A 25,346-nucleotide genomic window follows, 5' to 3' on the forward strand; every position below is an offset into this window, starting at 1 on the left:
GGACCGAGGCGGCGGGGAGCCGGGCCTCGGCCTCACCTGGCGGTGGGACAGCGGCCGAGCAGCGGGAAGGGACGAGCACAGACACATCTGGAGGAGTTACTTTTATTAAATGGGCCGAAACTCGTGAAAACAGCATCAGGAGGGTCAAAACTGGGGAAAAAAAAGAAGAATCACAATAGTCCAACCCCGTGAGAATCAGAATAGTCCAACCCCGTGAGAACAGCACCAAAGACGGGGTGTGTGACGGGCGTTACACACATCTTTCCGTACCCACCGTCCCACCGCCCCGCACCGCGCAGCCCCCGCCCGGCCCGCCGAGCTCAGGGCGCGCCGCCCCCGAAGCGGTGGTACAACGTGTGCACGTGGCGCCGGGCCGGGTCCAGCAGCAGATACGAGAAGGTCTGAGCGTGGGCTGAGCGCGATGGGTAACACAGGCCGCTGCCGTCCTGACGGGAAGGAAAAAGAGGCAGCGTTAGTGCGGAGTGTGTCCCGAGCGGACAGTGCGTAGGATTACACGATTGGAGCCTGAAATCCAGCTGATTAAATACTCAAAGATCCCATCACGTCCCATTAAAACACAAATAAAATAGGTACGGGCTGCATATTAACACATAAAGTCCTTCTAACAACGCTTCTTTTTCACTCGGCGTTTAAGGAAAACCCCTCCGGAGCGCTCCGAGCAGCGCTGAGCTGTTACCGAAGGCAGTTTGTGCCACTGCTCACAAATATGCGAGGAGAATGGACGCCCCGCCCCAACCCGCTCCTGGCAGGCCGCCCCCAGCTGCCGGCAGCGCGGTGGGCTCAGCTCAGCTCAGCACCCGCTGCTGCCCGGCCTGCCCCAGCAGAACGCCCGGCACAGCACAGGAGCCTGAGGGGATTGTTTGGAGGCTGCTTTTCTTTCTGTCGGTTGGGTTTCGATGTATTCAATCCGGAATTCGAGCATCCAAAAGATCAGGAGATCCGTAGCTCGCACATCCTGTCTCTGAATTCCCAGTGTGGTTCCCTCCCGCTCCCCAACACCTTGTTTGGACCAAGGAATCAGGGAAGCTGCAGCCTGTCCCCGTGGTTATCGCTGTCAGCTCAGAAGGAAAAGATTCCGGTTCTGATTTCTGCTCCCAGGACCTTCAGTGAAATGTATCCAGTCACTGTTGCAGACACCCCCATTTTGCTCCCATTATTTCAGAGCATGACACCGCTGCCATACACTGCAACGCCTTCCTTTGAGTGATTGTTCAAGACCATCAATCTTAAATTAAGATAAGCACCACCATAAAGCATTGTTGAGGACAGGTAGAGATTTGATATGTTTATTCGCAGCATTTTCTGATGGTAGGCAAATGCCGCCAGCTAAAAATAGCATTCTATTTTTAAAGAGCCCAGCACACAGGCGCCATAGCTCTCAGGTTCAGACACCTAGCGCTATAGATGTCTTATGGGGATCCACATGTATCAGATACTGGATTCCCTATTGCCGTAAGGAGAGCAAGCTTTCAGATGTAGCAGCATCGGGCATCACAGTGCCTCGGAGTTTGACCCAAAAGTGACCTAGGCTCACACACGGAACAGAAATAACTCAGAACACCAACACTGAGATACAACTGCTAGTCACACTTATTTGCATTGCTACTGAAGATCCCATCAGCAGCCCTTACTGAACTGATCAATCTCTGCTCCATTTTTGACTGTTTGAAGGCAGCAGTTGCACGCTGGAAGTTTACTCATCAACTGAAGAAAAAGAACAAATGAAGTTCTGATGATATTTCAGAGTATAACAAATCCGGGATGAGGAAAATAATCAAGTTCTTAAATTTGCCCTACTTAGTAAGGGAGCTATTTAAAACAAGCAACAAGAGAAAGCACCTAAGTGACTAGCGTGCAACAGCACTGGAATATACGTAGAGTTACTGCGATCCTTATAGCAGTGGGCTGGGTGTACATGGGGTAAGAGTCATCCCAGTTCCATCCGCAATTTGGTTCAGCCATGCAATGTGCTGATTTACTGATAGTAAACTACTTACTATCTTACTTTACTTGAAGTGCTGATTTACTGATACAGACTGGGATCGTTTCATCTATTACACTGGTTCCCAGCACTGCTGCAGTTGGGGTTCAGGTAAAGAATGCTCTAAAATGGCAGTTTGCACCCAAATACTTCAGGCACAAGACAGTTTCATTCTATGCTAGCACCAAAGCTGTTAGCGCTTGCTCACAAGATTCAAAGCGATTTCTCCCATGATGATGAGCAGATCTACAAAGTTTTGATGCTAAACAGATCTACAGACATTCATAACGACACCCTACTACTCCGAAACACTGAGATCCGACTGCTTTGTTCTAAACCGCTTTTCACCATGCCATACTCCTTTCAACATCAGTTTCCATCACTGTTTTTGATACGATCACACGACCGAGTTATGTATCTATGGACACAGACTTGTTGAAAAGGAGGCATGACTCACAATGTTCATACAGTACTGCTGACAGCTGGTTCAACCTCTGTATTACCCAATTTTAGTAGCGTTCTTTTTTTAGACAAGTTTCCAAAAGAGGGGCTCACTGGCCACAACGTAAAAACCAAATAAAAGGAAAGCGATGCTGTCAGATGACATCACATACAGTACTTCATTCCTGATTGCATTTCTGCAAACAAATGAAGTGTATTTATTTGTCCACTTATTAATTCAGTTTGTAAAGATCAGTTTGGATTCTTCCAACCTCCTGGCTGCCGTTCAGCTCAGTTTTAGCAGAACAGCTTTCTTTTATGTCAGGTTAAGAGGCTACATCCATTACTTTCAGATACAAACCAAGAGAATATGGCTCGTCAGTTGTTACCTCAGCAATAAAATGATCACAGCGCAGATTCTGAGTTCATTTGGTAAAATAACTGTAAATTATCTACTGCAGAAATAGGTCATGTTGAGTGAATGTTTTCATCAAACCCACATGAAATTGTGCTCTGGTGAGTACCCTGCCTGGAATTTCCATGTGCAGTGTTAGGAGTTTGGGATCACAGAACCACCAAACAGCCCAGATCTTGTTTGGGACTTCTGTTCCAAATGCTCTCTCACCTCACAAGTTTACAGAATATGCAGTAAAAGCCAAACTTCCCCCTGTGGGAGGGTATCATGCATTACATTTATCCTGGATTTTCTTTTGCCCACCCACTTGGTTTTCAAAATGTAGATGAAGGCTGCATCTCTTTTTTTCTTCTTCTTTTTTTCTTTAATGCTCATTATATTGGATGTTTAGCAAATACAGCTATGGAAGCTCTTAAACATCCAAACACAGAATCACCAATCATAGAATCACCAAGGTTGGAAAAGACCTAAAAGATCATCCAGTCCAACCGTTCACCTATTACCAATAGCTCCCACTAAACCATGTCCCTCAGCACAGCATCCTGCCATCCTGCCTTTCCTTGAACACCCCCATGGTCAGTGACTCCACCACCTCCCTGGGCAGTCCATTCCAGTGCCTCACCATCCTTTCTAAGAAGTAATACTTCCTAATGTACAGCTTGAACCTCCCCTGCCATAGCTTGAAACCATTCTCTCTGGTCCTAATATCTGCTGAGATACAGGAGTATGTAAAGCTCACATCAGTGCATTTGACAAACAAATAGGAGAAAAACTAATGAAACATCACATCGTCAGGGTTTTGTTTCTTTATCATATTGTTTTTTTACCAAAGCCTGCAGCCTGGTAGGAAGACAAATTGTGATAATCTATTTTTAGCAAACATTTCAGAAGCCCTTTTGAATTACACATAGTACTTAAAAGATGATGACCCACAGATGAATAACCGGGCTATTGGTAAGCCAAAGGGAAGTTTGTGCAGTCTGCAATGACATCAGCTATTTCTTTTGGATGTGGGAACATTATCTGGTTACGTATTCTGGTTACTCAAGGAGGCTTTGGAGCAGTAACAATTAAATTACGGATATGCTGAATCTAGTAAACATGCAACCAGTTCTCAGCTTTGCTGTGATGGCAAATGTAGTGATTTTGCAAGAGAAACAGAAAGGAGTGAGACTTGTCAACAGAGAGGAAGAGAGGTTATAGACATCTCCCCACCCTCACCCTTTTGTACGCTACATTTCCTTGCAGTCTTTACAGAAACAGTTGCAGTACAGGCTATTCATACAGCTCTAGAAACAGAGCTAAAAACAGAACCATACAAAGTCACGAGTGGATTCTTAATCCTTATTTCTATCTCAAGTAGATCTAAAAATAGAATTACTCAGTCCTAAATAAATATATTCTTTTCATAAACCAGTTTCTGGATGACTATTATGACTGAAATTGTAATCCAGTAAACCTATTTTTAGTGAGCTGGTGATTATTGATGAAGAGAGTGCAAATTCAAGAGTGCAAGCAGGATGAGCTCAGGGACAGAGCTCATGAATTAAAAAAAAAAACACACACAAAAACCCCCAGCTTTGGAAAAACAACTCATTAAATGTAATACGTGTAAACATAAATTCAATATTTTTAAGTTATGCATTTTCTTCCAGTAAAGTCCTGTACCAAAAATTAATACTTACATATGCAGACACTCTGAAGACAGTAGAAGTAATGCTTATTTCTTTTGTTTCAGGATTCTTCTGAACACTGAAATACAAGGGAATTATATGTACTTCATATTGACAGTAATCACAGATCATTGCAAACCTTCAGGTAATATATTCTTAGCACACACACTGTGTAATATATTTTTAATACACACACCGTGTCCTTGCTCACATATGATCACAGAATCACAGAATCATAGGGGTTGGAAGGGACCTCTAGAGATCATCAAGTCCAACCCCCCTGCCAAAGCAAGCTCTCTACACCATGTCACACAGGTAGGCGTCCAGGCGGGTCTTGAATATCTCCAGAGGAGACTCCACAACCCCTGGGCAGCCTGTTCCAGTGCTCTGTCACCCTCACCATAAAGAAGTTCTTGCACACATTCATGCAGAACTTCCTGTGCTCCAGTTTGTGGCCGTTTCCCCTTGTTCTGTCTCCACACACTGCTGAAAAGAGTCTGGCCTCACCACTTTGCCCCCCACACCTCAGGTATTTATAAACCTGGATCAAGTCCTCTCTCAGCCTTCTTTTCTCAAGGCTAAACAGACCCAGTTCCCTAAGTCTCTCCTCATAGGGGAGATGCTCCAGGCCCTTCACCATCTTAGTGGTCAACATGCACTCTAAGAAGCAGCAGCAGAATTCATAAAGAAATGCAAACTTAAAGTTATTTTTAATTAATATATATTTGTTTAACATTCACTTTTAATCCTTTAGAATGTTGCATATATGGACAGCTAGGCAAATTAGGATGGCTTTTTTTTTTTTCTGAATTTTTACAGTCCAGATGTGTTGTGAAGTCTGACATTTCTCCCATCACCAGCACCAAGACATTATTACTAATTGCTGTATTACCAACACTAGGATGTTATTGCAGAGTGGCCAATTACCTCAGTAATGTATTTTAAACTGAGATATCTTAAGATGTTTTACTTTTCTTCAGGCCTTCCTTAAGTGACACTCGTATTTCTTTTCAGGTACCTCACGTAACTTCTATCAGTTTACCTGATTGCACAGATTGCTGTTTAAATTGACTCGCCGTGGATTAGTTGAGCCCTTACAGATTCCACATTTATACAGTTCCCAGAATCTGCTGAGAATCTGCCTTGTCATGAACAGGTTCAGCTCCTGGGAAAGGTCACAACACAGCCCTCCCCACAGAAAGAGGGTGTGTTAAACGCAGCACAGTTGTCCACCTAACCAGCTCCAAGCTATGACAGCAGTCCCCTGTTACCACTGCTTTCACAAAGCTGCTTTTTATAAGAACAAACAAAACCCAACCCACGTTATTTTTTTAACCAATTAAAAAATGACTTGAACTGATTTCATCTGAAAAGTAATGATAGTCATGGAGGAACTAACTCTGTACTATGAAGCAGATCTTTCCTGTGGTGAGTCAGTAACGAGGCTTTCTCAGAATTTTTTGCTGTAACTCACATGTTGATACACTCAACACTGGATTAAGACAACAGTGCTGAAACTGGTACTGGCCCCAGTTGTCTGCCTTACCGCCCCTCGAGAGATTACTGTCTTCCCAGCAGGGACAGCTCAACTGGTTCGTGACTCAGCCTCTGAACCACTGCAGTTTACAGACCAGCATATTAAGATAAACTAACATGGATGTCAGTTTATGCTTACATACTGGGCTGTAAACTGCAGCTCTGTGCCTGCTGAAAGGGTGACAAGTTTCTGACCAAGGTATAGCAGGTGGGGGGACAGCAACTTCTGACATATATCCAACCTCAAAAACTACTGTTGTTCTTAGGTTACTCTGGCTTCATTTTCTTCTATCTGAAAACTTTTAGGTTTCTTAAATTTTATGTTATATATAGGATACCAAAGCAAAGGGTGATGGAGAGTAAATCTTATTTATTCCATCACCTGGAGAAATCCTCCCCATGTGCTTAGCTTCCTGTAAGTCATGTTTATCTCTAGTGCTTTGGTTAATCTTTAGAGCAAAGTAACATAACTGCCAAAATCAGATGAGATTCTGCTCTTGATGGCTAGAAAGAAACCAGGATGTTCCCTCTGATGAGTATCGTTGTGTGGGGGTTACTGGTTTGTTTGTTTTGTTTTTTTTTTCCCTAAAAGGTTTTAGAAAAAAAAACCTCTTCTCAAAAAGAACAGTATTTCCATTAAAACATTGTCTCAATATCCACTTTGTTCTTCCAGACTGGTAACTCCTAAATCATTAATCAAATATGGAAATTCCTTCATCATTTTAATGTGCATCTATCCTCTGGTTATGATGAGCAAACTTTCTCATCGTGGATCAGTTCACCTTGAGTTCTAATTACATTCTCCCCCTACTCACCAGCAATGTTTTATTAGGCTTTCCAAACATTAAACAACCCAATGCTTCACATAAATTCATTTATCACAGGGGAAAGGACGTGGAGATGACACAGAGGAATACAGAGAACAATAATGGCAAGATACTACAGCGGTTGCCAAGATTTATCAATTCAGAAGATCGCAAAGTTTAATAGATTATGTTCTTATTACAGCACTTCTGTCATGTAAATGAATTAGCTAAAACAAACATGCTACAACTATTTTTAATATTTTCAGGTTACACAAAACGTGACAGGCTGAAAATCCGGATGGATTTCAGTTGGTCACAGGCTAATTATTGCTGCGTTTGCATCAATCAAACTGTGAATAAATTCACTGAGAAATAATGTATCTTTTTACAAAGTAGGAAACCTCTCATTTAATACTTTCATTTGAAACTTCTTAGCTGGGCTTGTCAATTACCTAGAGCAGTTAATTTCAAAAGATTATCAAATTCTATCATAATAAGACCGTATACCTGTAAATGCTTTAGGAAAACAAAATGTCAAAGCTGCTGACATTATTTTGAGCTGACATTATTTTTGAAAGAACTCAGGAGCAACCAGAAGAAACTGTACGAAAAAGAAGTGGTAAAGCCTCATAACAGGTCCGCCACTCTGCTGATCCTGCAGGAGTTACACTTCTGTGGAACTCTCCATATCAAGGCTCTTTCCCTTAAGAAAAACTGTTGAGGGACCAAACACCAGTGAGTATGCGTCTACAGCTATACCACAATTCGACTAAGGTCATCTGTGCCAACCAGTGTTTCAACACACATCCCCTAACAGCCAGTAATTACTGTACTGTCCATTTGTTTTCTACTAAGCCCAGGAGCCGTAAAGACAAAAATAATTCAAAAAGATACAGTCTGTAGGATTTCTTAACGCCACGATAAGCTTTCAGTATCATATTACAAAGAGTAGAATTTATCTAATAAGGCTGCAATTCAGGATGCAACAGAAGCAGGCAGAGGGTAGATGTCTAGAAAAGAAGGATTTAAAAATAGATGGGCTTTGACAGAAGTTTGAACATGAGCAATTTAGTTAAAGAATTTAAGAGAACGCTGCTGTTGTGAACTGTTGTTTTTTGAAACTAGAGAGATCATAAGGAAGTAATTTAAATTGCTTTACTGTGTGGCATTATTTGTGCAAAAAATGAAGTAAAAACCAGTGTACAGCACAGACTGGAAATTAGAAATCAATTCAGTCAAAACTGGTGTACGAGCATACCTCTTCAAAGCCGCATTACTTACCCTTTCAATGGCTTTTTGTCTCTTAATAAGATAGTAATAACAGCAAAAACAACTTCACATTCTGGATAAACTATGGGCAGGATGAAATGAAGGAAAGGAAGAGATAAATGTGACTGTGACTGAGAGAAGATCGGAAATGTCAAGATTGAAAGCTTCTCTGATTAGATTGACAGAGAACTTAATATCAGAGGAGCAAGATTCAGTTATTGCGACTGGCTTTTTCAACTGGTAAGCAGAGTGAATACCAGTCCACTGGCAGTGAGAAATCAGCAAGAAAGTGACTGGCTTGGTCTGAGTCAAGAGATATTCAGGTGTCTAAGAGTCATTGGCTCTAATCTTCTCAAATTTGTTCAGATAGAAAGATTTTACTCTCGTTTAATTAAAAGTGTTTTAAGAACAGATCTAACCATGAATAACTTACACACTTTTTTTTCTAATGTGCATGTGTAGGAGATGAAAGAACAGTTGATATTCAGACCATTCCAAATACAGCTGAATAGAAAAGAAATCCCACTCTAAGTGATTTGAAGTCTCTGTATGGTTCATTCCAGTACATTACAAAGCACAATAACTCTAGTAACATAGACACTATCTCACATTTCAGAGGTCTGCAATTGGTTTCCATTGCTCAGGTTCACATTGTTCTTCATGTCCCACCAAAATTTCTTAAGAGTAGTAAAATACAGAATAAGAATATAGTATAAAATTGTAGTAGTATTATCAATGGCTACTACCATTGTTATAGAGTACTTTAATAGTTGAACATAAATAAGCTTACAGATTTATTAAATAACAGCCCTATTTTTAAAGCAGAAATGCACAGATAATTGACACAAAGTATCTATGCACAGCACACGCATACACAGCAGTATAAAAGTGAAAACACTCACCTCACCAAGTCTTTATATAAAGCCTTTGTAGTTTCTAAGTACGGGCCAAGTTCATCTTCAAACTGGCAAAGAGCTCCTCCAATACAAAGATGTTTAAAAAGACAGAAGAGAAATTCCTTGCGGTCTGACTCACTAAATATGTCATAATGGTCTGAATCTTCCAGAAGCAAGACCTTATGGAACAAGGACATAACAAAAGAAGTAAAATAGACAAAACAAACAAACAAACAAACCTTATTTGAGATGAAGTATTTAAACAGTACAGCTACTTTGCTGTATGTCATGCAGACTTTGTGTTCATAGAAAATATATGAGCTAGGGATGGAAGTAAGTGCTTTTCTCTAAACCCTTCTTCCAATTATGTTTAAAATTTATAGATACAATAAAAAGGAGAAGTACAGATTTTCAAATTTGTGCTCACGAGTTATAATGGAAGATCCTTCAGGAGTTCTGTAATACACGGGTTAAGTGCTCACCATGCAAATAAAACAATCTGAAAATAATGTGGCTATGTTTTGTCAGTAGATCATTGCCTATTAGTTTGCCTTTGGTAGTCTTGACCACATTTGCTTTTCGCCTCTAAACTTACACAGTTAGCTCACATTCCTAGAGGAATCCCAGAGGAGATCACTGAAATTCACACCATTCTTTACTGCCAACTCCAGTGAGCGTTAATCTGTAGTGCAGATAAGCAAGACATGCCATCCAGCTGTTTCCATGTGTCTCACCTGCCTGCTGCTCCAATATTATGTGAACACAGAAGGTCTTGCAATATTAGTCCCAACACTGCCGGCTGTAAGGTTGGACAGGAACCATAACAACACGACTAATAGTTGAGTCACATCAGCCAAACTGCAAATACCAGCATAGATGCAGGCAAACAGGTCTAAGATAGATTTGAGCTCAGTGCTGTGCAGCCCTCTTTACAACATCATTGCATATCTGAGTAAAAAAGGGCCAGGACAGCAACTGCAATCCCCTTCTTGGCTGAACCAAAAGAAGACATGGCGGATAGGAACGAAACATGAAGTTTTGCAGCTGATGGCCACCTTCTGACAACAGGACACCAGACAACTTGCTGCCCCCTACAGTCTACCATCCTGGAGTGCTGACTAATTTAGCCTGAGGCTTTGAGGTTGGTCATGGAAGATTTTGACTCTTAATTATTTCTGCCATCTTAAGTCTTACGAGGAGGAGTCATCATTTCTTGTTAGAAGATTGTTAACACAAATCTTTCAACTTACAAAAGCAGCCACGTGGATTTCTTCCAAGGGAAGGAAAGTGAAAAGAGACCAAAACTCCAATTACTTATTTTAAATGTCGCCTCTAACTTTATTACATCAAAAATACTTAATTTTCAGAAAACATTTCATACACACCCAACTTATAAGTAAAATAGAAAGTATTTTGAGCTCCTAGGCTACAAACCATAACTGAAATTCAAACCTGAGCTTGAGATCTCTTCTTTTCCCAGAACTTTACAAGACAGACCAGTATTTCAGGTCACATCCTGTAACCAGTGTCACTGGTTCAAATATATCGTCTTCAAAGGATTTGCCAAGTGCAAATGAGTGCAACTCTATAATTATTAAGTACTTAAGTTGATTATATATACAAGGAAGAGCAAAATCCAGTTCTCCCACACTATGCCTTGCTAATGCTAAACAAACATAAGTAATAAAAATGTGTTTTAGCTTACGAAGTCAGAAGAAACACAGTGAAGACATATGTTAAGATCGTGACACTCTTAGATTCTTTTTCAGAATCATCTGCTCTCTAACACCTCCATTGGAATGTGACAGAAAGAATTTTTACCTTGCAGGCCTGTTCAGGAGATACACTTGATCCTTTTCTGGTATTACACTACAAAGTCATTTTCCTTTTCTTAGTTTTCTCTCCTCTGTTTCAGCTCATAATATCATGATACTTGCCCTTAAATACCTTCACATATGATATGGTCAGCATTCCTAGCCAGGAATGCTTCAGAATGTAGCTATCAAGTGCCTTCAGTTTCATTAACTGGATGGACAATTGGGTGAATCTGCAGGTCTGGACATCATGGTACTCTTCCCTTGGCATTACCTGTCTTCCCCATCTGGGACAAAGAGCATCTGGATTTCTCCAGACACCCGAACAGTGACTGCTTGTTAAAAGTGTGGGTAGAAATTGTTTTTATCTTTTTCTCTCATTTAAAAAGGGAAGGGGGCCCAAATGGAAAACAGCCACATGTCTTGACACACTCAGTTACTGTAGTGCCTCAGTCATTTCTATCACATGGTACTGATTCCCATTTTCATCTTCAAAGGTATCACCAGAAAAAAAACAACAACAAACAAACAAACAAACAAACAAAAAAACAAAAAAAAACCAACCCTGAAAATATGTCCTTCAGTACCTAACAGAATCACAGCTGCACTACTGACCTTCCTTAATTCATCAGAGATGGGGATATCATCATAATATTCATCATAACATTTCACAATGATTCCACTTTCTCTAACAACTCCTTCAGTGTAGAGCCGATCAAAAAATGACATGGAGGTCTGTGTACAGGGCACTAACGTAGCTTCAATTTTTGTCACTTTGGTATCTGGAATAGAAAGGAAAGATTCACTTGAAGCCTTTTGTGATAAACTAAAAAAAAGAGAGGGGTTCTATGAACTGTAATGCCTCTAAGACCATACATCACTTCATTCTGATCCCACTCTGCACATGTAGCATAACCGAACATTTCTCTTCCCTTTACATTTCCTTGAGATTTCTCCCAGATATTACACATAGAAATTATTCATAGGTGAATTCAGATCAGCATTTTGATTTATAAACCCAGATAATCCCTCCTACCTAACCAACCCACACTAAGAAAAACTATTAGAGAGGTGCTGATGGCTTGAAAATGTGTTTATTTAAGCTAAAAAACAAAAAACAAAAAACAAAAAAAAAAAAAAAAAACCAAACAAAACAAAAAACAATAACAAAAAAAAATTGAATGAAATTTTACAATTAATTTACTTGGCCAATATGATGTAGAGAAAGTGAGTTATAGTGAAAAGCTTGGTGTTCAATTGCTTAGCTTCACATCTACAGATATGGTATGAAAAAAAGGTACCTTTTGTTAATAAAAAACAACAAATGTTTTGGACATTCTCTTAGCTGCCCACATAGAAACTCTCAAATCAATTTAAATAACTGAAACCACAAGATAGAAAAAGCACAACTTAAGGCCTCATAAGCTAAGGGGAGAAAAAGGCTTTTTTCTTCAATCTATTCATTTTCACTAAGTTCCAACCCACAGGCTCCTCTAACTTCTAGTGCTTTGGATTACTTCCACTGGAATAGAAATGTAATTCTGTGATATAAAATGAGCTAAATCAGCCTCTAACATAGAAATTGTTTTGTAAATACGTAAGAATCAAAAACCGATTCAAGATTAATAAAAATCAGATGTCAAACGACTTGAAAAAAGGAGACACCTTACATTTTCTGAGTTATTCAGCTCAAAGTATAAGAAACTGGGCTATTATGGGCTTTTGTATTTGGGGAAAGGGAGAAAGTTTGTGTCCTATTCAGTAGTTCAGAAATTAAACTGCAAATGGAAAAGTTTTAATGCATTGGCAGCCCCTGTTCTCCATCTGAGACTTGAAATTTGAACCTGGAGATTCAGAATTTCCTGGAAAAGAGTAACCAGTTTTACAGTGCTATAAAAGTGAGCAATAAAATAGGAAGAAATGTCTTGAGAAGTACTGAAGTAAAACTTCTTAGTTCCGGAACATCTATAAAGTGCCACCAATGTACTTCTAAATGAACATGTCACATGGCATAGGGGAGATAAACCCCAGATGAAACATATTTAGAAACCCTCCAATATTTAAAAAAGATTCATACAAGGGAACCTTGTGCAACTTCCAACTTACAGAACAGCTGATATAGAAAATACATAATGCAAGTTCAGTACTCAGTAACAAAAAGATGGTACTTCAAAAGCAAAAAGTGCAGCTTGACAATATATAGGTTCTGTAGGTTCAAATGTCATGTAGAATCTTTGTAAATGAAAACCTGTAGCAGCAGACTAAAAAATACTGATTTAAGATGGCCTCTCAGATTACTAAACCCAGTTCCAAAGACAGAAATCATTAGAGCTTCAAGTTCATATCACAGCTCAGCCTTTCTTAGGCAATACTGAATTTTGACTTACAAGAAAAAAGAAAGTATCCCTATCCCTTTGAAGATAACTTTTCAAGTGTTAATTGAGCTTAAGCAGATACAGCCTCGCCTCCCTCAGACTGCTGACAGGTGCAAGGGCAGTAGTGTGCCAAAAGAAAAACCACTATTTCATTTTCACTGAAGCTATTTAAAAATACGAGAGTCAGTAATATGTAAGTTGGAATGCATCAAACTTGTTTCTCGAGCTGCTTCTAGATTAGAAATATGAGAGTAAGAGATGAAGGGAGCTTAAAGCACATGAAGAACTATGAGGCTCACTGCTAAAGTCAGAAAGAAAGGAAAAAAGCATCCCTACCACACAGGCAGAGGAGCATGGTGTGAAGAGATGACAAAGTATATGTAATCAGAAGAAATAAAAGAGAATAAACCCGTGCACTGTTTACCTAAAATGTCATTGAGAAAAATATTACTGTGGGATTCTACTGGGAATCCCAACATGTAAAGGAGCTGATGAGAGAGGGATGCTTTGCTCTCCCCAGGGAGCCCATATATTACACCACCATTTGATCTAACAGATGGAGACTGAGAATATTAAGGTCTGATAAAATAAAGGTGAGGACAAAAAGCAGCAGAAAGGGGAAATAAACTGGGATTGGACAACAAAATAAAAGCGATTAGGATCTTTTAGAGACATGTCTTAGAGAAAGGAAATAGTACAAGTAACAGATAAGAGGTGGAGATAAATATGAAAGTGAAACCATAAGCACTGAATTCATAAAGCAAATACATTCTCATTGAGAAGGTAACAGGGGACAGCAGCCTGAAAAATGCAAAAGGATTATGAAAAAAAAAACAAACCTCCCTTGTAAAGTAACATTATATTGATGTTTTATAGAAAGCTGACATTCTTTCCACGAGTCTATAAATAGCTGCAGCCCAAGCTCATGCTGGGGAGAAGGGGGAGGTTGCTAAGAACCAGCCTAAAGCCCACTTACATGATGTATCATCCCCTGCAATGAAATCTCACTGTTTTGTTTGCAAGACTAAACATAATGTTAGAATCAACCTATATTATATCATTTTCTTCAGGTTTTCCATAAAGCAATGGAATCCAATTTCTCGCCTTTCATTCAAGAACAGGAACCTTTTTACAAAGGTACTCCATCCTGGGCAGTAAGCTGTGTATCTGGATTAACATACGGGAGCGTCTGAAGGAGAAACACCAGACGGTTTTGTACCTCCTGCTACTCTGAGTGAATTCTTCTATATTTCCAAAAAAATGCACATGAAGACTAAGTATAGAAAAATGTGCCAACATTCCTCACCAAAAATAGGCAAAGAAAGGGAAGATGGATCTTTAGGAGCAAATGGGGTATACCAGCTGTTCAGGATTTAAAAAGGGAACTCTTCCAGCCCTCAGAACAAAATGCATCACTTGTGTACAGAGGACGGTTGAGCAGAATCAAGAGTTATGCTGGGATAGTTGGGAAGTGACCCTCTGCTCTTAACATGAGGTATGTAACCTACTGACCTCCACTACAGGCAAGTCGTAGGCTTGACTGATAGTCTAAAAAGATCCTTGTCCAAAGCAGGAAAAGATTTACCCATGCTTTGAAACATACCTGTCATCTTTTTGCCTGACAGAGTGAAAAGGAGGTAACTGAATAGGAGTGTGGGATTTTTTTTTCCCCCTACTTCTTATGTAATTTAATTGTTTTAATGTATGTAGTGGGGAAAACCTATATGCCAAATCCAGAGAGACAAAATGGAAAAGTCAGAAAATTCCCAGTGCCCTGTGAGATATTTACACACAGTAAATTATTTGCAGACAAGCCACAAGAATGAAGGACTTCACACAATTCCCTTCCAAAATACTCCTATTAAAGAGAATCACTCTGGAGATAGCAGAGCTCACATTGCATAAGAAATCCCATTATGTTATCGTATGCAGTTTCCATGACATTTTATTACTCATTTACATAATCAAAAATGCAATTTCAAGTGCTGCCATAAAATTACATGCTATTTGCTTCTGGACTTTCTCCTTTAGAGTCTCACCTACATCTAGAGACGTAATCAAGTGTTATAAGTATATAATGATATGGTAACAAATAAGAAGTCAATCTTATGCCACAATTGCAACTACTGTAACCTATCGCAGGGATCTCCTTCTGTGCCTAGATAACTTTTATTGTATGGACAGAGAGCCCTGAGCTTGTCTAAGTACACTATCTAATCTTCTGTTCCCTCAGCTTAAATTCATAACAGAACCATAACCTAAAGTCCTAAATTAAGTGGCTGCATCTATCTACAACTGTCTTTCTTGAAATATTGTCCCCAAATAAGGTATAACAATAATTCAGCTTGCTCAAATGAACAAGAAGTTGATTGTGTCTGGATACATGATCAGTTGAACTGAGCAAAAATAGCTGTAGTAGCTTGTTTTCTCAATCAGACAAATATACAGATATATGAATTGGCATAACAAAATGGTAAACAAGAAGAAAATCATTGCAACACATACATTTTTAACAGATTTATTCTAAATTTACCCAATGCAGTCCAGTGTCCTGAAGCTGAGAGCATCTTTAAATTGGAGATCACATTCTGATCATTAAAAAAGGCCTAAAATATTCAAATAAGAGAGTAAGTGTTAACTTAATCAAACATGAAATCATCATATATAGTGCCATAGATACTTTCAAAACAAATTGCAAGGATCCAATTAGTAAGTACATGCTGTATGATCTTCCAGTTTGGATGCTGAATACCATTCCACCAAATACATGTTCCTGTAACTTCGTGTAGCTCAAGTCCACTATATATGCAAGACATCCTCACTAACATCTATATCACAGAATTATAGAATCATAGAATTACTCAGGTTGGAAAAGACCTCGAAGATCAAGTCTGACCACAGCCTAACCATAGTACGCTAACTCTAACAACCTTCTGCTAAATAATAAGTAATATGAAGATCTGACATAAAGGATTTACAGTCCAATAACAGACAAACAGGATTAAAGAAATCCTTGGAAGTTCAGCAAAAGGAAGAAGGGATAAAAGATTTCAACATCTGCATGAAATGCTTTTGAGATTATAAAAAAAAAAAATGAAATGACAGAATTTACTTTTTGTAAATAAAGTTGAAGCTCGTTGAGGCATAGACAGAAATGATTCAACAGATACAAAATGAATAAGTATGTTATTGAAGGGGTGGAAAAATACATCCAATGGTGAGATTTGAAGTATTGCATCTTACTAATTCATATCAATAAAAAAGGAAAAATGACAAGTTGAAATGATAGATAAGTCAATTAGGAAAACCTAAAGTTATGCATATGCTCACAACCAGAGTGAAAAATCACTGACAAACTGCTACAGAAAATGATGGATTTTTCAGTCTCCATATCATCAAATCTCTTTATCATCTCTCTGGGACACAGAGAGATCAGACTATGTAAAATAGTGGTCTCTTCGTTCTCAGTTAATTGACAGCTACTGAGAATTCATCATTTCTTAGAGAAACTCTTAAATTTTTAAATCAGAAGAGACAAGTGTTGAAAACCTAAATGCAGACTTGGTAAGCTTCAATTATTTGCAATGTTTTTCAGTGGGAGATGAAATATTAGTGTATCTCCTCATGAATTCCTTTAAAATACCAAGAGGCCCAATTATTCAATGAGGATGGTAATATAAAGTAGACATAAACTGATTAAAAAGTTTCAAAGTCAACAAGGTTTAAAAAAAAATAATAATAAAATAAAAACCATGTTGTTTTTAAAGTCACAGATGATGATTTGGGTAGATGTCAGGCAGAGGGCAGTGAGGCCCTGGCACAGAGTGCCCAGAGAGCTGTGCTGCCCCATCCCTGGAAGTGTTCAAGGCCAGGTTGGATGGAGCTCTGGGCAGCCTCGGCTGGTAGGGGGCAACCAGCCCATAGCAGGGGATTAGAGCAAGATGATCTTCAATGTCCCTTCTAACACAAGCCATTCTGTGATTGTTTTTTTCTACTCCCAACCGGATGAACAGATTTGCAGACTAGTCAAGATCATACAAATAACTGAGTCTCAGAAAGCTGAGTGCCCACAAATCTACCGTAAGCAAAAGTATCCAGTTAATTTAAAAACCTTTCGATTTTCAGACATGTGGTACATACACATGCCTGACTGCACTGTGTATTTACCAGTGCAAAGCAGTCACAGCTGTGAGCTGAGGGACAAACTGCACGTAAGCCGTGTAAAGTCAGACCTCAGGCAGATTTCCCAACTTGAAGTGCGGTGGCTAAAACCAGCATCCAATTCAGATTGCCACTGCAAGGCTGGAATGACTAAAGTGTTCCACTTTAGAACAGAGTAACATGAGGACAGACTGAAATATGTTCAGAGAACAGCACAGTTTTAGCCCACAGAACAAGACTTGGGGCACAGCAGCTCCATCACCTGCTTTCAAGGGGAAAGCGAGCAGGCAGGGAGCAGTAACATCACTCCAGAACTTCCCACCACGTCGGCTTCCAACAGGTATAATTTCAAAGGGGGAGAATAAAGAGTGTTTAAGATACAAAGAACTTAAGACTACCATAACGAACTCATCCTTTTGATAGGGCTTAAACTGCTGGTCGAAGCTGAACGCTTGTGCTGCGATACTGCCTTGCATTGACCTGAAATGGAAAAAATGAGCAGCAACATCGCGCACACACACACTGGATGTTTACACGCGGTGCAAGCTTGTCCGGGCACGTCACACACTCGGAGCTCAGCGCACAGATCGGACTCTGCTTTTCCTCTGCCCTTTCCGCCTTCACTTACACCCCCCGCTCCTCTGAGGGCAGGGCCGGCACAGCGCCCGCTGACAAGCGCCCTTCGCCTCAGCCTGAAGCGGCTGCAGCCCCCTGCGCCGCTGGCGGCTCCCCCACCTCTCCCCACCTCCCTGCCCGTCCCGGGGCCCCGCGGGCCTCCCCCCTCCCACCATTTGAGCAGCCGCTCCTGGATGTCCCTGTCCTGTAGGCAGGGGAAGGTTTTCTGGGGCAGGGGTCGGAACGCGAACCCCGCCGCAGCCCGCGGCTCCCCGGCCGACATCGTTTAACGGCGCTGAGGCGGTTGCCGTGGGGACGGCGCCGCTCGGGGTGCGCTGCCGCCCTCTCCCGCCGCGGGGCTCGGCCCCGTCACGAGCGTTCCGCAGCGCCTGCCCGCCCTCCTCCTGACGGGATTTCCCTCAGTTGTCAATATAAATCCTCCCTCTCTACTCCTATCTATGAACCAGGAAAGCTCAGGCTCCGAGTGGGACCCCCGCGGCTGACTGAACCCACATCATCCCGGCAGGACACTGCAGAGCGAAGGAAGGAACGCCCTCAGTTGGGAATGATGAGGCGGCGGTGAATCAGAGCTTCTTCACTTCCCAGAGTTGAGCCATCTCAGAGACGGCAGGACGTGCTACCCGGCTTTTCCCAGTGGGAAATTGAAGGGCAGGACGTTGTTACTGAAGGAAGTAATTTTTAAAGCAGAGACACACGGAAGATGTGGGGGATTTCCTGCCCTTGTGTGGGGACACCAGCGAGAGCTGGAGGGTCATCATACACATCTTCTGCTACACCCTCTGTCAATCCACCCCGCTCCAAAACCAGCTGTTGCTTTGCTGGAGATCTCCCCCAGGCCGTCATTTCCCCATGGATGTGCTGCTTTGGTAACTAAGAACCTCAGCAGCAGTTACAGCTCTCACGAAGACCAGAGTGGAGAACAGAGATAAAGCTGAGGGCACTGACCACTGAAAGACATCCCATGGATTAAACTCTAGCATTTAAACAAACATTTTGTCACGGACAGAACAAACAGTGTGCCTTCCTGCTTGGTACTTAGGTGCAAATAGAAAAGGTGACACCTGTAACAAATAATTATAACCTTAATCTCGTCATGTCTCCACCTACTCCAGCGCTACCCCTTCTGGTAAATTCCTCCTGCTACTAATATTACTAGCCACAGATTAAACAGCTCAAGTGAAAGAACTGGTTTGGGCAGGGAGTGATGTGTAGCAACAGTGACCAAACACATGCATTGTCAGCTTCAAGATGTGTAGACTCATAAATGGGGTACAAAAAAAAAAAAAAGAAAAGAAAAAAAAAAAAAGAAAGAAACAAAAAAAAAAAGAGGGAAAAGGAAATGGAGAAAGAAATAAAATGGAAAAAATAAAAATAAAAGAAGAAGAAATAAAAGGAAAGGGGGAAAAGAAAGGAAAGAAAAGAATGGAGACGAGGAGAGGAGAGGAGAGGAGAGGAGAGGAGAGGAGAGGAGAGGAGAGGAGAGGAGAGGAGAGGAGAGGAGAGGAGAGGAGAGGAGAGGAGAGGAGAGGAGAGGAGAGGAGAGGAGAGGAGAGGAGAGGAGAGGAGAGGAGAGGAGGAGGGAATGGGGAGGACAGAAAAAAAGGAAAAAATATTGCCTGGTTTTGGTCTGGATTTTCTCTGATTTCTCTGCTGAATCAACAAATGTACACTTAAATTGTTCTAAAACAATGATGTATGCTTAAATCTCACTGAAATCAAGAGCGTTCAACTGCTTTCATGATTCAGGAGTAAGGAAATGAGTTAGGACTTGAGGACTGGCTCAGGAGGATCAAGGCAGGACGATCCATACTATGAAATTAATGCCTTTAATATTATACAGTCTGCCTGTTGCAGATCTATACTTGAACACTGCTAATTTTAAGCAGTTCATGATAATAAAACTTAGACTGGGACTTAGTGTATGAACACTGACCTCATTTTCTTGTGCCGTCATTCACAACATCACAAAATAGCAAATCAGGCCTAGTGCCCTTTGTTCTCATGGTACTCTTTTAAACATGAAAGTTTAACCTTATTTTTTTTTAAGTTCATGCTGTTAAGCATTTTATGGTCATGTTTTTCTGCTGCAGAATCATGCCCTGTAAGTGCATTCTATTAAGCAGTACTAGTACCTCATTCTTTGTCAGATCTATTTTCAGTATCGTTTTTCATGTATTTACTTGCACATGATTTTGAAGTGTTTTATGGCCCTAAAAAAAAAAAAAAAAAAAAAGCGAGCAAACAAATGAGCTTTGCCACGGCAAACAAAAATCTAATTGCAGAGAATCCGCCCTCCTGCACCTTTGCGAAGTGCATCAGTCTTGAAGGCAAGGATCAGCTGGAGGCAGATCAGCATCTATTTCCAGGCAAGGTGGCAAAGAACCTGAGTAGCAGCTCCTGATCTGGTGGCAGAAGTCTTCAGCATCACGAAGGGATAGTTAAGCTGCATTAATTAGCTAAACAGAGGAGCAAAAAGATAATTACCATCATACAGTAGTGAAAAAAGTGAAAAAAAGTAGTTTTTAGGAAGAAATTAGTAGTAGAGCTCCTACCCAGAAAGAGGGAGATCTGCTTTTCAGCACTTCTCATAATGAGAAGATCCAGTCTCACAGCTCCTAACTCCTACCTCAGCTACTAGAATTGGTGTTATTTCTGGATCACAGTGTGATGGCCCTAAGGGAGGTGCAGACTTGGCTTTGCCCCATCAGTGTGCCTGCTGGCACTAAGGGCCAGCTCTGAAGTGACCTTTTTCAGAAGAGCTGAGTGAACTGAAGCTGTGAGATGTCTCAGCGGGAACCTAGTCCTTTTGTTTGGGAGCTCCATGTCAGCCCCAGCTCCTGCCCTTTCTCCATGCTGGATCTGTGTGGAGCACATACTTATGAACGTCACCCATCCTGAGATTGACCTCAGACTCAGCCTATCTCATCACTATGGACTTGTGATCTGAACTCCTGGCTGAATTTGGTCACTGCCGTGGAACTGGCTTTACTGAGCTGGTTGGGGTGCTGTGTGATGGGGCAGTGCTGGGAGCACCTCAGCTCATACCCCTTTACTCAGCTGCCTGCTCCTGCTGCTGCCTGACACACAGGACAGGGTGAAGAGATAGTTGTGTTTAAGCTTGATTTGTCCATATTGCCAGTTTAGTTTAATCAACACTGTATTTATGTGACTGCTCCATGAATTTTTCTGCTTTGAGAAGACTTGTGATGTATTGTTTTATACACACAATGCAGCCTGTCTTCATTCAAAAAGCAGTCCCAGAATAGAAAATTTACAATTTGCATTATGAAAAGTGTTTAGAGCTAAGTAGTATAAGGAGACATATGAGGCTAAGCACCAAAACTGAGTTTAGGCATAAAGCAACAGGTACTGCAATACCGAAATATTTTTTGATCCTTGGAAAAGAAATGTGAGATGCCTGAAAATGCATCGTAGGAATTAGAATGTGGCCCAGAAAACTCAAGACTCACATTAGACCTAGAGATGAGAGCTGAGACCTGGAGATGTCAGCATTAGAGATGTGATCTGAAGTGTCTGTAAATATTCTGAGGCTGGCAAAGCTTCCATTATCACCTAGGGAGGTCAATATCTCAATTTAATTGTACAAGGAGATATTTCAGATGCCCAGGATCATCTTTCAGATTGCCCCAGATATTTCTTTTCTCATTTTCTGGAAGAGCAGCTGAGGGCTGAGTCTGAATCTATCTGCCAGTTCCATCAAAGGAAACTGCTTTGCCTCAGAAGGAACTAGATGTCCACGTGTAGGCACCTGAACTGAGTTTCCAATCACTACCGTCTTTATGATTTACAAACTTATTCTTTTGACAAAATATTTATCAAACGATGAGCTAAAATCATCCTGAACTCAACACTAGAGATCTATTGAACATACGATACCATGGATGCCTAATGTACATGTCTCATACATGCATTCACCAAAAACCCTAAAGCGAAGGTGATGATTTTCAGCTGGCTGAGTGGCTGAAATAAAACACACCTTACCTCCTACTGCAAATGTATTTAATTTTCCTCTCAGCTCTGTAGCCATAGTCTCCTGGGTAGGAGAATGTAGCCTTAGGTTACTTGGCCCCTTCTCCTCTCACTCACCCTCAGGAATCTTTGCATCCTGTGCCACTTTCTGCACTGAAGCATTTGTGCTTTTTGGGGGTTCAGCTTTTGGATTATCAGATTCACAGTTCAGTTAGCACTGAAGAGGTAACAAGGAACGGCACCGCATTTAAGGAGCTTATGAAACATTTCAGTGGGGAAAAAGGAAAGCTTCATTTCAAAAGGAAAACGAGTGTGGTTTTCCAGTGGGATGTGTTTAGAAAAAATATTGTTTGTGTGTCAGGATAAATCAATACATGATGAAATTAGCAAGCAACAAGCAGGGCTTGCCTACAATACTGCTTTTACACTGGGAACACAGGGGCACACAGTGACAAATCTCAGTGTAGTTTGGCATGGATGGTTTGAAATCGCCATGCTTAAGTACCCACAGGGACCTGAATTTCTCTCCAGTGTATGTGAGCTCAGTGTTTACAAATGTCTCATGCATGCAAACTACTTTGCTTTGAAAAATTTACCTAGGGAGGAATCAGAGGGGTCTCAGCTACAGTAAAAGTCAAAGCTATGAAGGATTAAGCATTTTATTTCAGTACTCAAGAGGGTGGGGTTATGACAATGGGGAAAGCTATAAACATGTAAGATTTGGAATGTAGCACTGTAGCCTAACAAGACCTCTTTCTTTGACATTAAATTCAGTCTTTTTCAGGGCTGGCAGGCAAAGCAAGTTCTATTGCTCTTTTAAAAGCTGGGTAAGAGTCATGTGACTGTTTTGCTTTCATAAAAATAGCTTTTATTGCAAAATCCGGTTTCCTTTGTCTACTGTTTATACTGTTTAAGCAAAGTTTAGAAAACATTATAAAATAAGGTACCCAAATGTCATCTTCCACTCGGTCTGATGAGCATCCTTCATTGCATAATCATGGATCTTAACCTAGAAGCTGGCACTCTAAAGCCTGAAACAGACTGAGAGGGAGGAGAAACTGCTCTGTTTTCAGTTCTGTTTACTAAAATGGTTATGTCTTTGCTGAACTGCAGTATTTGTTCTTTGACCTTTATAAAATGCCTTATGCTTGGGGTTTTATTTTAAGTTATTTAGTCTAAATTCCTATGCAGATTTTTTTTTTCTTGCTATTGTTTCTGATGGTGTGAGGAAATCTATTCTATTCTATTCTTTTCTTCATAGGAAGGAGGGAGAAAAACAGGCTTCACTGTGAATTGCATCTCAGGAGCTTTGGAGAACTGAAGTCGGTTCCCAGTGTGACTATCGAGCATTGGATCCATAGAGGGCACAGAAGGTATCACTGTTGCATAGAGATGCTTATCAAGATCCAGGTTTTTGGTTACATGTCTGGCCTATCACTGCAAAATAAAAACCGAGAATCTCCCACCCCCCAAAAATGTCTGAACTACCTAATACAGAACCTGACAAAAGGAGAAGTTTCACATGAGTTATGAGAACTCAGACGTGCCCTTGCACTGAAGTCCCCCTGATTTAAGTTGAATATCCTAATTTTAATTTTAGCTTCATTCCTATGCTCTTCAGCCCAACAAGTATTACACTTTTATTCAGAGAGAGACAATTGTAACAGCAGCACTGATGGAGATTAGTGCTGTACTGCTCTCTGATTTGGAATTTATAGAAGGGATGCAATCATATGTATTTCACCTATGGGTAAAGTCCAGCTTTACCTTTGCAGATGAAAGGGTAAGGGCAATGCAGACACTTGCTTGGTTTGTTCAGAATTCTGTCTGTGAGGAGAACTTACTGAATCATACAGGAAGGTCAGTGCAGTGGATCTTGATCATATTTAGGTGTACAACAGGTATTTAACTATTCCACAAAGTCAAGATTAAGGTTGTTGTGGGCTTGTCCATAGGAATAAAGAAAATACAACCCCCCACCTTTGGGGGGAGGACAAATCTTTATTTTCTTGTGAAATTTTCCAAATATTTTGCTACTTTCTTCCACAATTACAACTTCCAGAGTAGCCAATAGAATATCAACTAAGACATTTTTTTTCTAAGGTAATGCCAGTACCTTATGTCATGAAAAAGGGGGAGGATGAGAGATTTTGCATGGAAATTAATCTGCACCAAGTGACATTCAGATTCTTCCAGAGCTGGCAATAATGAGTTTAATCAGGTGCTGTTGACTGTCCTTGTTCCCCTCTCCAAATTCAACCCTAGGACAGGCAAATGTGTCTAGGGATCTGGGGCTAATAAACACTTGGGAACAGACTGGCACCCATGTAAATGTCTGAAGCAAAAGCTTCTTGTTATTCTACACAACTTAGGAGACAGGCTGTAGCAATCAGGACTAATTGAAGAGCGAGGGCAACCTTTCAGGGATATCTATTTTGGATGCATTAAGGTAGCACAGCCTGAAGTCAGCAAGTAAAGGGTTAATTTAGGAAACACTGCTGTTGTCAAAGCAGAACCATCACCTAGTTAGAACTAAATCTTGACATTTTTACATTTCCTGGGTTGGACTGGATGATCTCCTGAGATCCCTTCCAAGCCCTACAGCTCTGTGATTCTAGTTGGACTTCTGGGAATTAGGTGGTTATATCTCCCCTCTTGGATGAATTTGGGTCTTTATTGCCAGGGTTGGAGGTACGCACAGAGTTTTAGTGATCAGAAAACTCCATGGAGTCTCCCAGTGAAATGCTGAAAGCGTAAAACCTGGGCTCCACAGCTTATGCTGGGATCCACCAGGTGTCCAGACTTGATCCTTAGCCCTCATTAGAGTTAGAACGTTTAGGTTCAGGGAACCACAATACAGCGTCTAGAAATCCAGATCCATCTTCACAATAGATCTGTTTTGAATTCACAGACCAGTGTAGCCCAAGCTCCCAATAGTCCCACCAAGCAGTGTTTTCTTGGTTGCAGGAAACTAGGAGCAGGGGGTGTTTATTCAGGGGGTGTTTATTCAGAACTGTGCATGAGTTTTGTTGAAGTTGATCTTGGTTTGTGCAAATTGGCATTATCTAATAAAAGCTGGCTTACCGAAAACCTCTTGTTACACAACAGAATAAAATAACATATCAGAGAATGTGATTGCTACATTACCTTTATGGACTCGTCCTCCTGAAACAGTTGGTGATTTTTTTTCCCAATTTTCTATTCCAAGCTGCAGCTTGATTTGCTATGCAGTGCTAAATAGTGGTCTCGTGGTAGTAGCACGCCTCAGAAACCATCTGAATGGGACTATTCCTCTGCCCAGAGCCAGGTCCAAGTCTGCAAGGAGTGCGGAT

The 25,346-nt window shown here is 40.8% G+C and overlaps 1 protein-coding gene and 1 long non-coding RNA gene across 3 annotated transcripts; one reads left to right on the plus strand and one right to left on the minus strand.

The window, feature by feature from the left end:
- Nucleotides 1-88: 88 nt before the first annotated feature.
- Nucleotides 89-18,651, minus strand: CFAP300 (cilia and flagella associated protein 300). Of its 2 annotated transcripts, none has more exons than XM_032442187.2 (7): nt 18,517-18,651; nt 17,787-17,868; nt 15,761-15,833; nt 11,468-11,634; nt 9,045-9,217; nt 4,544-4,610; nt 89-446 (listed from the first exon to the last, which is right to left on the minus strand). In XM_032442187.2, exons 1-7 carry the CDS (start codon nt 18,519-18,521, stop codon nt 321-323), a joined length of 693 nt encoding a protein of 230 aa, XP_032298078.1. In that variant the 5' UTR covers nt 18,522-18,651; the 3' UTR covers nt 89-320. The 2 variants fall into 2 exon arrangements, with proteins under 2 accessions (XP_032298078.1, XP_015707748.1); XM_015852262.3 differs by lacking the exon at nt 18,517-18,651 and adding an exon at nt 18,177-18,314.
- On the plus strand, nt 4,591-6,726 carry LOC146762838 (uncharacterized). The gene is made up of 2 exons (XR_014931761.1): nt 4,591-4,676; nt 5,546-6,726. It is a non-coding gene; the product is annotated as an uncharacterized LOC146762838 (long non-coding RNA).
- Nucleotides 18,652-25,346: the final 6,695 nt, after the last annotated feature.

The sequence above is a fragment of the Coturnix japonica genome, chromosome 1, assembly GCF_054131305.1.
Source record: "Coturnix japonica strain WE chromosome 1, WE-NBRP24, whole genome shotgun sequence".
NCBI lineage: Eukaryota > Metazoa > Chordata > Aves > Galliformes > Phasianidae > Coturnix > Coturnix japonica.

What these genes read in the sequence shown, in the direction of transcription:
- CFAP300 (XM_015852262.3), bottom strand. Translation starts at nt 18,286, where the DNA reads ATGTCGGCCGGGGAGCCGCGGGCTGCGGCGGGGTTCGCGTTCCGACCC. An exon ending in TCTCTGATGAATTAAGGAAG is followed by an intron (nt 9,218 to 11,467) that starts GTCAGTAGTGCA and finishes TTGTTCCATAAG; the next exon opens with GTCTTGCTTCTGGAAGATTC. An exon ending in TTATATAAAGACTTGGTGAG is followed by an intron (nt 4,611 to 9,044) that starts GTGAGTGTTTTC and finishes CTTGTATTTCAG; the next exon opens with TGTTCAGAAGAATCCTGAAA.